Genomic DNA, 12,997 nt, shown 5'->3' with positions numbered 1-12,997 from the left:
AATTTGTGTTATTTGGTTGGGCGGTTGGTTTACGCCCTTTGTTCCAGACTGGTGGTTTTCTCTGGTGAGAATGGTAGGGAGTAAGTAAGATTGTTTCAAAATTACATGTATTAGATTATTGAGGTAAAGAGCTGCACTTGAATCATTGGAGTATCACATTACAGCTGAGGGAGATCGTGTCCAGGCAGATGCAATATGTGCGTCCCAATTTCTAACATCCTGCTGACTGACATTATGCAGCGGCATGACGGTGATTATCTGTCGTACTCCATACCAGGAGTATATTCATAACAAGCGAGATGATGGACCAGGCCGAGAGTTGATGGTCAACAGGACAGCCGCCCACCTTGATGACTGCCACAACCAATCAGAGACCCCAACAGGCGAACATAACAATAGCCCGAAGGATGTCCCGGTTAATCAACCCGAGGCCGGTAAGTTGCAAAGTTGAATCACTGACAGTCAACGCATCAAACCTGAAATTCAGGACCCAGCATGGGTAAATATGGCTCAATGAAGAATTGATCCCAGTCCACCTCCCAATCCATGTCAGGCACCGCGGTGGCCTCCGCTACCGGTGCCTGAAAGAACTCGTATCCCGCCTCGACCGCTTCCAGCTGAGCAAGTTCCTTTCGCTTCTTGGCCATATTCAACCCGAGTAGGTGTCGCGCCATCGACAACGCCTCTCGCGTCAGCCCCGTATCGGCAGCCTTGACAAGGTTCTCCAAGCCTTTGAATGCGGTCCCAATGTGAGCAGAGGCCGCTGGCGTGTCAATGGCTAACAGAATACAGGTATACTGAAAAACGCTGCCGATGACGTTCCAGAACAGACGACCCTGACTCGCTTGCTGCTCGGCCGCCTCCACTGCGGCATTGCCGCTATCAATAATAAGCTTGATGATATCGTCCGGGATACGGATCTTCAGCTGGTAAAGACGTCGATAGAAGCAAAACGCAATATCTGCCTTGGTCACCACCAGAAACGGATCGGTAAATTGAAGCTCATCCAGCGCTTGGAAACGCTTGAATAGCTCCTCACTCGGAGTAGGCTGCAATTCCAGCTGGAACGGGGAATTAGGCGATGGAATGATCTGAATCAGTTGGACGAACTGATCGGCAACAGACCCTGGAATCGAGATGATCGGCTGGCAAGTCACGGTTCGAAATGCTACCGGCGAACGATCGTACTCATACGACAGCATGGTATGTCCGGCCCATGCAATCCAGAATATTCTCCTCAACCGGTCCGTATCATGCCCAAGAACCGCGGCGCCAGCAAGCGACGCCATCTTTTTGATATTCTCTTCCTCGTGCAGCCCGATCGCTTCACAGAGGTGCATTTGCGTGCACGAGGCGATCCAAGCATTGCTGGGCCGGGTCGTTGCCCGTAGGTAAAGCACTCGCAGGCCCCAGGCGACGATATGATCGATGCCATGCAAACGCATCGAGGCCGGATCATCAAGGATGGCTTTGGCGTACTGCACCAGGTCCGACTCGCGCGGGTGTCGGTTGGGAGATAGGAACGATCCGAGAGCAGCAACGCCAGCGGCCACGGCGGCAAAGGCGACTGCATTACTGCCCGAACTATGGTAATAGTCCCGACATCGCTGGGCGTAGATTCTCGGATCCATCTGGTCGCCAATGGGGTTCAAGACCGAAAAGTATGCCCCCGAGAAGAAACCCAGGTCTTCCTCCGAGATGAGATTTCCCAGAAAGCAGTGCGCATTGGATGCCTCCTCGGGACGAATGCCAAAGTTGTAAGCAAACGACCGCATTTTTGGAGGGCTGTCAGAACCAAGGGCCACCCCTAGGATATGCGGAAATGCCATGGCCGCCGATGCCCCAGAGTATCGGAACTTCTGCTCGTCGAAGATGCCCGGGGACGCGCCAGCCACGACGGTGGGACTCTTCGTCGACGAGCCATCGCCTTCGCGGCGGCTGCTCGGACTGTAGTCTGTGGCGGAGCGACTCGTCAGACGATTTTCACCGTCGAGGCTGACGCGCTTGGCTGGAGGCGGAATAGTGGGGTGGTCGTCGGTGTACCTGCAGTTGTATCCGTAGGTGCTGCACATGCCACACGGATACACATTGTCGCATTTTCGCTTGCGCTCATGACAAGGAATGCATGCTTTTCTTGCACGCTTGCGCTTGACGTTTGTCGTCGACATGACTGGAAAGTGATTTGTGAAGCACTAGTGCTGAGCAAGACAAGTTACGTCTCAGCCGTAGATCAATGCTGGCTTCTGATTGGCTTTCGGAGTACTCGTAACGTGACCTATTGCCGGTTCTCACCGCTTCGCAGCACGCAGCACCGCAGGCAGAAACTAGACCTTCAAAGCTCACTCTAGAACTGTAGAGTTCATCGTCAGCCCGTTGGCCGGACCATTTGCAATACAGATAACGGGAGCTCCGATTTCTGTCGATTCTTCTTGCACTCTGAGGTCTAGTAAGATGACAGGTCGGAATCGGAATCTACTTTGTTTCCGCTTAGTCAATAGTGGAATCGAGCATGCATTCATAGCTACCTGAGAGGAGACTGTAAACTGACAGTACAAGCGACTGGCATACGGAAAGTTCCCGTCTAAGGCATCGCGAAGTGCTTTTACAAACAGAACATGAAGTTGTTAAGCATTTCCAATGCGCGCATATTGTGGAGATAATCACGTGAATGTTATGTACTTCATAATTATCTGCAGCTTCATAGCTCTATTTCTAATTATTCAAGACACTCGAAGGGATAGAGACCGGTAGTCTCGCAACCTCGATCGTATCGAGGTTAGGATCATACTTAAATAATCTAATGGTGCCATGGCAATTTCCCAACCTACAGAGAAAGTACCACTTGCAAATGATGCAGCTATAAACTAATCTTCATAGTGAAAAGTACATACGACCACAGGGTGTGGAGAACAGGGCTTCCCGTCCGCTCAGCCGTACTTAAGCCACACGCCGGGAGGTTAGTAGTTGGGTGGGTGACCACCAGCGAATCCCTTCTGTTGTATGTTTTTGTTTTTCTTTTGTTATTTTATTTTCTTGTCCGGTCATTAGATTTCATACTCTTTATTTGAAGGGTAGCCTGTCAGTTCAAGTGGACCATAAGTTTAGGTTTTTATCGTCTGTTCATCAATACGATACCGCCACATAGACTGCTGCATTATTTCCATAATCTGACAGTCGATAATGGTCCATCGCAAGCCATGACTATGTCATATCTGGCAGGTAGATAATGATCCCTAATAGTAATAAAACTGTCTCATGAATTACTGGTCAGAATCATTCAAATACGGTCTACATACAAACCATACAGGCAGTATGCATTTAGGTAAGTGAGATAACATAATATTTCCAGGTGACTATAGACTAGCCTCTGTTGTCCCGGTTGAATTCCGTTTGATGGGCAGGAGGTATTATTTGTAATAAACATTCTTGTTATATCTAAGTCAAGTCAATCATCATCGCTACTCGGTTCATCTGAAGACTCATCTGAATCCTTTACAGGATCCTCTTCCTCATTAACAGGCCCAACAGTCAGTTCTGGCGCAACCCACTCTGCATTCACAGCCCTCATCTCAGAAAACAAAGAAGTAAAATATCCATCAACCTTACCCGCCTGCTTCCGGGTAATCGATCTCGTCAACCTAAGCTCCACCCGACGTATCGACCCCGTCCCAAGCATCGTCTTAAGTCGATCCGAAAATCCGGTCGAGAACCCAACCATGCCATGTGACGGGGTGGCAATGACAACAATCTCCGCGAGCAATTCCAAATCATCCATTGGCAAAAGCAGCACCATGGGCCTTTCAATAACGAGAACACTCGGGTAAGCAGCAAGAACCCCACCCCCACCATTCACACCCCGAAAAGCCCGACGATAGTGTTTCGATGCAAGAGCATACGTCTCCCGATTCACCAGCATCAACGGCGGCATAAACGCCGTGGTAGCATAAATCCTCGGACGACCAGAGCCAACAGTCCTACACCAACCTGTCGGTCGTTGAGCAGGCGTATATCCCGAACACGTGATCGTGATTTGCGTCGGCTCCTCCATCGCCATCTCCCAGATTTTACATCTTAACTCGGTTGGTAGACGCGGAAATGGATGAAATGTCGGCTGATTTGCCATGGCCTTGGCTTTTGCGGCATCGAGATCCCGTCGCTTCGCCTCGTACTCTTCAACACTGTCGCAGCTCGCCCATAATGCCGTGTCGGCTTCGGCGGCTTTTTCTCCAGCCGTGCGCGGCCCGATACTGGGATTGCCGATGGAGATATACGGCGCTGCGCGAGTTGGGCGTAATATGCCGTCTTCTTTACGGCGAGAGTAGAATCGCCGGGGGTGGATGGTGTGGACTTTCCATTGTTCGTCGGTGTAGGTGTAGGGACTTGGTGGGGTGGACATTTTGATATGGTATTTAATCTGGGGGTAGGCTGAGGGGGAGAGGGGGAGTATTTATATGGAGAGTGGCTTATGATAAGCTAGTTGACCCCTGATATCTTACGTCATTGGTAAAATAGTGTATAATTCTGGCTTACGGTCGTGAACCAATGGGAGTGCCGGAGGTGAGACATACCTAGTACTGATCGGGGTTAATGAACATAGTGAAGGAATTAGTGCCATATCCATAGTTGATGGTGTGTTGATTACCCCCCAGTGATAGCCTTGAAACCACTGACTCTTTCAGTCATCGACGAGTTGTAGAGTGGTTAGGAAATCCTCAATACCGAAGCCGAAGCTTGATGATTATGGCATGAGCGCAAAAGAGTTATGTGAAGGCAGGTTTGAGCAGTCTCAAAGCAGGTACCAGTACCAGATGAGGCTTACAGAGTTGAAATTCATCATGCATGCATTGTGATCATGGCTTGAAATATTAGTCAATGTGGTGGGTTAGATGGAAAAAAAGGACAGCCTGATCATGACGAACCAGCTACTAGTAACCCTATTATTTTTAGAAAGGTGACTATTTGGCGGCATATACATCATAATGATTGTATAGTGACCGGAATGAGTCACTCATTGGTTTATTTCCATCTCTTGTTCTTTTCCGCCACACTCCCATCAACTCACCGCCATATTCATCTATCTATCAAGAAACTTACGACACATATCCATGTCCTCCATCAAAGCAAATAACCAGATCTACTACCGATTTACATACCTTCTACCATGGAGCCATCTCCTCTCGGACAGCTGGGAAAGTTGCCCTATGAAATCCGACTGGAAATCTACGAAAGACTGTTCACCATGAAGAACACCCCCCTTAGCATTTTTTCCAGCTCTCGAGCTATCTACAAGGAAATAACCGATCGTCTTTACGACACGCTGAACATACATCTGACTCCATCGTTGAAAGACCCCTGGATCGAGGTTCACTGCCAGCGAATGCGATTACACTGGTCCATACACGATTATTGTCTGGATTGCCAACATAGGTTCGCACGGGTACCATACCACAAGGTGAATCTGGTCGTCCATATCTACGCCCCCGACCCACGAGACCCAGGTCAAATAGTCTTGCTATGGCAGAAGACGGACTACCTGGTTGGACTCCTCCAGAATGCTACTATTGCCTCCCTCGTTGTCCGCCTGCGAGAGGACCAAGGTCACGACTGGCAAGAGGGAGGTCATGTAGTAGAGAGCATCCCGTATCCAAACGGCACCCGTCCAGATCACCACATCGTCTTTCTACCCTTCTGCTGCCTATCCAATGTTCGGGAATTACATATAGTCCCAGATACTCGTCGCATGGACCGCGTCACCGACTGGGGTCTGGTGAATTACGGTCGTGACTTCATCCTGAACAATGGGTATCGGAACTACAACGATGGCCCTCTGAGTCAAGATCGGGAGTACAGAGATATTGTCCGAGAGTTCGATGATATTGACGCTCTGGTTCGAGATACCAACTTTTTCCTGGAGACGCGCCTGAATGATCTACCTGGTCATACCGCAGCGATGCTTCGCCTTGCTCGTGCTGCCCATTGGCCCCCGGAGAAAATGGGTAACACATCCAGGGTTAAGCGTTGCTTGTTGGATATCCGGCAATATCCACGCTCGGTGGCGCTTCATGATCCCGGCCTGAAGAGCGAATCCTTTCGTGTGGAGGGGCTCACAGATCTCTACCGATTGTCTGGATATAGGTCACTCAGATGGTCATGGCGAGAATGGTGTAAGCGCTATCCCCAAGGACTCCTCCCCAATCGGGATAACTCCACTCTAGGAGCCGCTCCCTGGTATGACTGGAGCTTTGAAGTCCTGAGCCTGACGGGGAAATATTATGAGAATATCAGGAACTATCAGCAACGAAACTGGGGGACTGATGAACCCGGATGTCGGCGTCGATGCTTTGAACAGGACTGGTGTACCGACTGTCGCCGGATAGGATATCAAACTGGATGTGATCAGGACTGCGAGAGCCTACATGAAATTGACTATGTGGAGTACTGGGATCAGGATTCCGATAATCATGCTTCTGAAATTGACTATATTAGTTAGTTAGTCGGATGATATATGAGCAATCATCCAAATCATATCAATGAATGGTGGGCTTGCTATCTTCCAATCTATCTCTTTTTCCAGTCTCTTGATTTCACCTACTCCTTGACGTGGAGGGAAGGAGCAGTCAAGCTTACTTGCACAACCAAAGCAAAGGCAAGGCAGTCGCGGAGGAGAGAATGAGGTAGGAAGTCCAGGTGGCAGGTCCAAGCACTCTGTCGCAGCTTCTATAAGGTGATATATCGTAGGTTGTCCACTCAGAACCTGCTCTACTTTCTTCCCTTTCTTCTAATATCTAACTACTCAACCAAAGTGACCTGTTGTCAGCCATCCACCACTCCTTGGTTGATCTACTATCTTCTCTCTCATTTTGTCCTGGAGTGCCATCCATTATATCCTCACAGATAAATTACCGACGCAACGCCACACTTATACTTCTTTTCTTGCACACTTTCGATGGAGATGCCGGCATCTGTAAGTTGGCTATAAACCATGCTTAGGCCTTAATCTGACAATCTCATAGGAAGATGTCGGCCGAAGATGGCGCTCACAAGAGCAGCTCAATCCCCTCCTTTCGATTCCTCCAGGCACTCAGAGACTACGCAGACCGGATACGGACCAGCCTAGTGAAAGCGTCCTAGGCAGTGAAGCCTCGCCTTTTGTCCAGTTACGTGACAAGCTTACCCAAGAATCGAATGCTTCCTCCAGCGAACGGAAACCACGGATCCTTCGCATGAGATGCGTCGAGTGTTCTCATGAACAAGGCATGGATATCGACATGAGATGGCGAAGCTGGTAATTCTGGTCTATAGCAAGCGGAACATCATCCTCGACGGATGCCTTACATGCCTCCAAGAGCAGGGCCTGGATATCGACGTGGACATGGCGAAGCTTGCGATCCTCGTCTATAGTAAGCGAAACCTCTGCCACGCTAGGGTAGGGGATCCAGCTGTCTCGAAGTAACCCACCGAGCTGGAGAGACTGGCAATCCTGGTCTATAGCAAGCGGAACCTCAAGAGATGCGTCAAGTATCCTCAAGGCCGGGGTATGGGCATGGCAAAACTGGTCATGTTGGTATATAGTAAGAGAAACCTATGCCACACTAGGGTAGGGGACCCATCTGTCTCGAAGCAACCTGCCAAGCTGCGGAAGGCAACCGAACAGGACAAGAACCAGCTCCCCGAGGTCCTGCCAGAGGAACAGTTTCGCAACTACAACACTTGGGAGCGGATTCTGGCCATCTACGGAGACTCGCAAGGCTTAATCTCCCTCAGACCCGGTTCTCGGTCTGACACGGTCTTGCCCGAGCCCGACCTCAGACTCCTACCTGAAGACGCACGTCGCGATGCGTTCAAGAACAAAGTGAGCGATGATCGGATCGACGCGACCTTTCAGTCAATAAACGAGAGGATCCCGGTCACCTTTAGTCCTGCTACCGGCCACACGCGGACGAAGCATAGCGTGTCGGACCTAATTGCAGATGTTGTTTCTTGTAGAACGAAGTCAACAATGATCGAATCAACGGGACATTCCAGACAATCAATGAACGGATCTTGGCCATTTTTCAACCTGTTCCCAGTCAAACGTGGACGAAGCACAGCGTGTCGGATTCAATTGCATACGTTCGTCCCAGAACAAGGTCAACAATGATCGAATTGACGCGACTTTCCAGAAATTCAACGAGCGGATCCCATCCTCTTACTAGCCAAACGTCGACGAAACACAGCATGTTGGATCTGATGGCGTACGTTCCTCAAAAAGGGCGCCTCTAGATCGCCCGACCGGGATGAAGTATTAATAGGGAGTCTGCGCCTGACTCATTCCTCAGGTGGCCTTTGCAAACGTAGAGGATGCCTGTACCTTTCGAGAGATATATGGCGACCTTGCCCACAAATTCGACAAGGACCAAGCCGAGGATCGCATAGTCGTCCAGGAGGCACAAAAGATGGTCCATCGTGGTCTTTGGAAACGTGGAGGATGTCTGTACCTTTCGAGAGATATACGAGGATCTTGCTCACATGTTCGCCAAGGACCAGGCCAAGGGCCGCAAGGCTCTTCGGGAAACCCAGAGGATGGCCCACCGTGCGCGGGCTGACCTTGATAGGGAGACGGGATGTAGGAAGGAGGGAGTAGGAGGAGACGGGGGAGAGGGGGAAGAGGGAAGGCCAGGATGATGCACGCCCGTCAGGAGGCGATTAAGTCATTTTCTTAGCTTTACCTTAACCTCATCATGTACCGTACGAATCAGAGGCGCTACCACATAGGCCAGGCTTCCTCCACACTAGCGCCTTGCATACAGACTGCACTTATTGTCAAGTAGCTGTTCTACTCCTGATAACACGTAGACCAGGAATCGACGTCTTAGGATCTCTTGATAGGATCTCTTGATAGGATCAAGCTACCTACGCCAGGATTATCTCCACAACCGGAACGTAATGTATTCAAACAAGACACATCGCCCTAATATCAACCCCTGCTCCCATTGACCATTCCAGAGTTGACATAGCCCATTGTTAAAAAAACAAGAAAGTCGTCATTCACGTATCTTATCGCAAGAAAATGCAGCAAAGAGAAAGCAGTATCTCTTCTCCATACTCCCGTTCTTTGATAGTAGATTCCCACCCGGCACAACGACTATATCACCCTCCTTCCAGCTGTTGATCGACCTAGCCTCTTTTGCCCCATCTCCAGTCCTGACGTCGATGCATGTATCCCTAGGTAATCCCGTGAAAGGTACAAACATGGAGAATAACAATTGACATAGCGTAAAGCTGCCATCTTCCAACATGACAATATAGGTTTCTCGAGGATATTAATGCGGAATGTGCTGGGGTCATCAAAAGTAGATAGAACGCGATATAGACCTGCCTCAACAATCTACTAGCACTACTAGCTCCAATAAGTAGAAGGGTTATGTAAAGTGGTGTGTTTCTTCACCCGTGGTAATTAATTCCATTGGATGTATTGGATGACTTCGTACTGGGTGCTAGTGTTGGTGTTGTGGTGAGGACTTTCGAATGTTTATCGTTTTGGTGAGTATGCTGTGGCTTTGTTGACGAGGGATTGGAATTGGGGGTTGGTGATGATCATGGTGAAGGGGGGGTTCATTTTGTGGGGATATGGGGTTGGGGTTGGTGGGGATGGGATTGTTTGATGTGGTTGGATAGAGGTTGGTGTTGAGGGCATCAAGGGAGGGCATACATTTAACGATAGTACAGGACGTTGAACGGCAAGATTTTACAGTTGTCAAGAGGTTTTCTGGAGATAGGGGGAAGAAGTCTGTGAATCTATGGAAGGTTGAACGTTAATAATAGAGATGATTTTGCTGATTCTATCAGGGAATACTATTTATTCCGTCACCTAAGTCCCTGTATATAGAAGTTTTTTTCTTCAAATTTGTTAGTCTTTCTTAGATTTCATTAATATCCACTTACTCAGTCAAAAGGATATGTCGCCGGCAGGATCAATCTGTCTTGAACTTCTATATACTCGAGCCGAGATATAGCCCTTGTTAGACTCATGCGTGTTTGGCAATAATCGTTCATTAAACAATCTGCAACCTGCTTCAACGTAGTTGCAAATGGGTCGTCCCCTGTGTGCAACCCGATCTTGGATAATAGTTTACCATACGCCCAAACATCATTAAGCCGGCGTTGTTCAAACGGAAGATCAAAGGGAGATGATTCATTTTTAATCTCTGGCGAACACCATGAGCGAGTTGTCCCACCAATGCCGCTGATGTCGATAATCACTGCGTTTCCTTCGCTGTCAATGACCACATTCAAAGACTTTATGTCCATATGAGTTTTCTTTGCCTTGTGAAAGCGATTTAGAGCGGTTCCGATTTGGACAGGCCATTGCTTCCAGGGATACTGTGTAACACGGTTCTCTAGAAGAATCTGCCGTAATGACCCTCCAGAATATGCCTCGAGTAGAATCCCAGTCACAACTAATGGTCCATCACTCCTACTCGAAGTCATATAATGGTTTGTAGATACGGCAACACCCGCCGCCTGCACAATATTAGACACGCCTGCGAAGTACTTGATATTTTCCAGCTCTTTTAGAAAGACATCGGTGTCGCGGGCTTGGTATAAAGGACGATTAAGGACCTTGAGAACATATCGTATCTCGTTGTGGTATACTAACTATTATGTGATTATGCAATCACATGATACGTTCATTTTCACTTGCGCTTCTTGACCCAATTTTTACTATTACTGATAACCCTATACGCAACACCAACCTTCGGTTCCTCTTTGACAAGAACCGGTAACCTAATTTTCATGTTGTGGAGCTGTCCAAGATCAAGGCGAAGATGCTGGGAGGCCCTGCAGCCAACGATGCCGGTGTCCGATCTTTTCCGTTTGAGCGTATTTACCCGAGACTTTTTTTATACCTAAGGTTTAAAGAAATGTCTTAGGCTACGAATTTAAATTCCAGTTCTAGTTTATATGAACCTACTTCTATCAAGAACCTGAATACAAGTCTCTACAGAAACCTATATGAGGCTCTGTATATGCCTATGCAGAAGACCCTGTGCGAGACCTTGTAAGTCTCCGTATGAGGCGTGTGAAGCCCTGCATGGGAACCTAAATAAAGAAAGCCTTGCATATGACTCTGTGTTTAACAGTCTATAAAACTTGGGGTGAAGCCCCATATAAGTCCCTGCATATGGATACTTTGAGATTAGTTTCAAAGGCTCTGAATATCATTATCTATAGAAATGATTTAACTTTTGTATAGCAGACTGCTGGATTACACAGATAGAGTAGCAAAGAAGTGTGGTTGTAGCAGATGCAGGGTGGTTACATCCTGACCGGTCTGGCTATAGCGCCTCCCAAATTCTCGAAGTTCTCAGTGTTCTGGCATCAACAAGTTCAAAATATCAAAGATGGCACTCGATAGTGCGAAATAAGACCCATAACCCTTACTTAGTAATACAATATGCTATATGCGTATAGTTCAGTTTCTAAACCAAGGATCGTTTAGAACTTCCTTCACCGATGCCCTGGCAGACGGCTCGAACCGTAGTAAACTTTGGATAATATGTCCAAGCTGAACAATATCCTCCTTTGTCAAGTCTTCTTTTTTCTCATTATCAAAGTATACCTCCTCCAGCCATTCTTGTAGTCTGGGCCCTGAGCTTTCCATGATAGTGCTACCACGCATCGTTTCCCATGCACCCAGCCACCTTTCGGGTAGCGCGTCATTCGTTATCTCTTGCATTTGCCCAACAATAATCTTGGGTGTTGTAAACAAGCTATCGAACGGAGGTTGGCCGGTAAATAGTTCGAACAGCTATCATATTGGTTAGTCATCATAAAAGGAAGCTGATAGTTGGCGCTCTGTCTTACCATACACCCCAAACTCCAGAGATCTACACGATAATCCAGACTGTCCTGGAATATAACCTCCGGTGCCCGGACCTCCAATGGCGTGTGAAGAGTCCGAGGGACACTTTGCTGCGAGAAGGATTCCCCATAATCAATTATCTTGATTGTGTGTGATAAAGGCCATGAGGATGTACTTGCAGGCCTAACAATATACTCTGGTATACCAGGCCCTAAACTCTGACCATCATTTCTGTGAACATGTCCGATTTCTGGTTTACCTAGTATCTTGATGACTTCGTCTTCCGTCAGGTTGTCCATGGGGGCTATGTCAAATGCTAAGTTGCGAGTGTGGAGGTCTATGTAATGTAAGAACCATTCGAAGGAATGTGTATAGATGGCTCACCCCCATGTGCAATTTCCTGATCGTGGAGAAAGTCGAGTCCAAGCAGAGCCTGTTTGGTAACAGCCTTGGCGAGAGCTCCGGGAAGTCTTCCATCCCTAAAACGACTTTCTATCACATCGGGGACGCTCGGGCCTAAGAGCTCAAGGACTAGGCAGTGATGCGCTCCGTTAGGTCCATCTAAATCAAAGTGATCGAGGATGCGCATAACATGTGGAGTGCTGGGCTGTTTTGACGTCACTTTATTTAAAATATCGAGGTCTCGCAGGTTGCTATCGTTTGCTTCTTCAGATATGCAGATCTTAACAGCAACGTAAGTCTCTTCCCTGAGATTGGATTAGCTGTGTTTAATCAAGGTAGGAATTGCCTTTACTTTTGATCTCTTGCAACCCAAACTGTGGAGTAACCGCCCCATCCTAATTTATGCAAGATTTTATATCTCCCATTTCCTAAGACACAGCCCAGGATGATTGGGTGGTAGCCACCTCTTCTATAGCGGTCAAGAGGCTCTGCATCAATGGGGCATGATAAAAGAGGTTGATCCATCCGGGATAGCGTTGAAAAGAAGGTGGCGTGATTCAGAGCAATAGGTACTGAAGCTATACTCCTCGAGGTGATAAATGTCCTTGTAATTGCCTGATGGAGAGTCCTACATGCATAATAGATCATCTTCGCGTGTGCATGATGCTGGTATTTCGAGATTGTTTGGGGGTGGGCGACCGGCGATGTGTCTAGGCGACAACCGCAGGGATCAGCGAATCACGTGGCCAT

The 12,997-nt window shown here is 48.2% G+C and overlaps 6 protein-coding genes across 6 annotated transcripts; 2 read left to right on the top strand and 4 right to left on the bottom strand.

The window, feature by feature from the left end:
* Positions 1-461: 461 nt before the first annotated feature.
* On the bottom strand, positions 462-2,254 carry BO94DRAFT_1356 (C6 zinc finger domain protein). The gene has a single exon (XM_025605693.1). It carries the CDS (start codon positions 2,166-2,168, stop codon positions 471-473), a length of 1,698 nt encoding a protein of 565 aa, XP_025472929.1. The 5' UTR covers positions 2,169-2,254; the 3' UTR covers positions 462-470.
* A 1,066-nt stretch (positions 2,255-3,320) lies between these two features.
* On the bottom strand, positions 3,321-4,405 carry BO94DRAFT_529568 (2EXR domain-containing protein). The gene has a single exon (XM_025610472.1). It carries the CDS (start codon positions 4,394-4,396, stop codon positions 3,446-3,448), a length of 951 nt encoding a protein of 316 aa, XP_025472928.1. The 5' UTR covers positions 4,397-4,405; the 3' UTR covers positions 3,321-3,445.
* A 732-nt stretch (positions 4,406-5,137) lies between these two features.
* On the top strand, positions 5,138-6,537 carry BO94DRAFT_591721 (uncharacterized protein). Its single transcript, XM_025616126.1, has one exon. The coding sequence runs from the start codon at positions 5,162-5,164 to the stop codon at positions 6,488-6,490; it is 1,329 nt and encodes a 442-aa protein (XP_025472927.1). The 5' UTR covers positions 5,138-5,161; the 3' UTR covers positions 6,491-6,537.
* Positions 6,538-7,151: 614 nt separating this feature from the next.
* Positions 7,152-8,664, top strand: BO94DRAFT_454209 (uncharacterized protein; the record flags this gene model as incomplete). The annotated part of the gene is made up of 4 exons (XM_025607600.1): positions 7,152-7,232; positions 7,307-7,441; positions 7,622-8,061; positions 8,436-8,664. Coding segments are annotated over 4 exons (885 nt in total), but the record flags the coding sequence as incomplete, so codon positions are not given.
* Positions 8,665-9,924: 1,260 nt separating this feature from the next.
* On the bottom strand, positions 9,925-10,778 carry BO94DRAFT_541012 (uncharacterized protein; the record flags this gene model as incomplete). The annotated part of the gene is made up of 2 exons (XM_025613026.1): positions 9,925-10,638; positions 10,737-10,778. 2 exons carry the CDS (start codon positions 10,776-10,778, stop codon positions 9,925-9,927), a joined length of 756 nt encoding a protein of 251 aa, XP_025472925.1.
* Positions 10,779-11,455: 677 nt separating this feature from the next.
* BO94DRAFT_453838 (serine protein kinase) lies at positions 11,456-12,772 on the bottom strand (the record flags this gene model as incomplete). Its single annotated transcript, XM_025607580.1, has 4 exons — positions 11,456-11,791; positions 11,848-12,182; positions 12,230-12,552; positions 12,600-12,772. The coding sequence occupies 4 exons, from the start codon at positions 12,770-12,772 to the stop codon at positions 11,456-11,458; spliced, it is 1,167 nt and encodes a 388-aa protein (XP_025472924.1).
* Positions 12,773-12,997: the final 225 nt, after the last annotated feature.

The sequence above is a fragment of the Aspergillus sclerotioniger genome (assembly GCF_003184525.1).
Source record: "Aspergillus sclerotioniger CBS 115572 chromosome Unknown BO94scaffold_1, whole genome shotgun sequence".
In the NCBI taxonomy this organism is placed as follows: domain Eukaryota; kingdom Fungi; phylum Ascomycota; class Eurotiomycetes; order Eurotiales; family Aspergillaceae; genus Aspergillus; species Aspergillus sclerotioniger.
The sequence above is the reverse complement of the archived record's forward strand: the minus strand, read 5'-3'. Positions and strand labels throughout refer to the sequence as shown.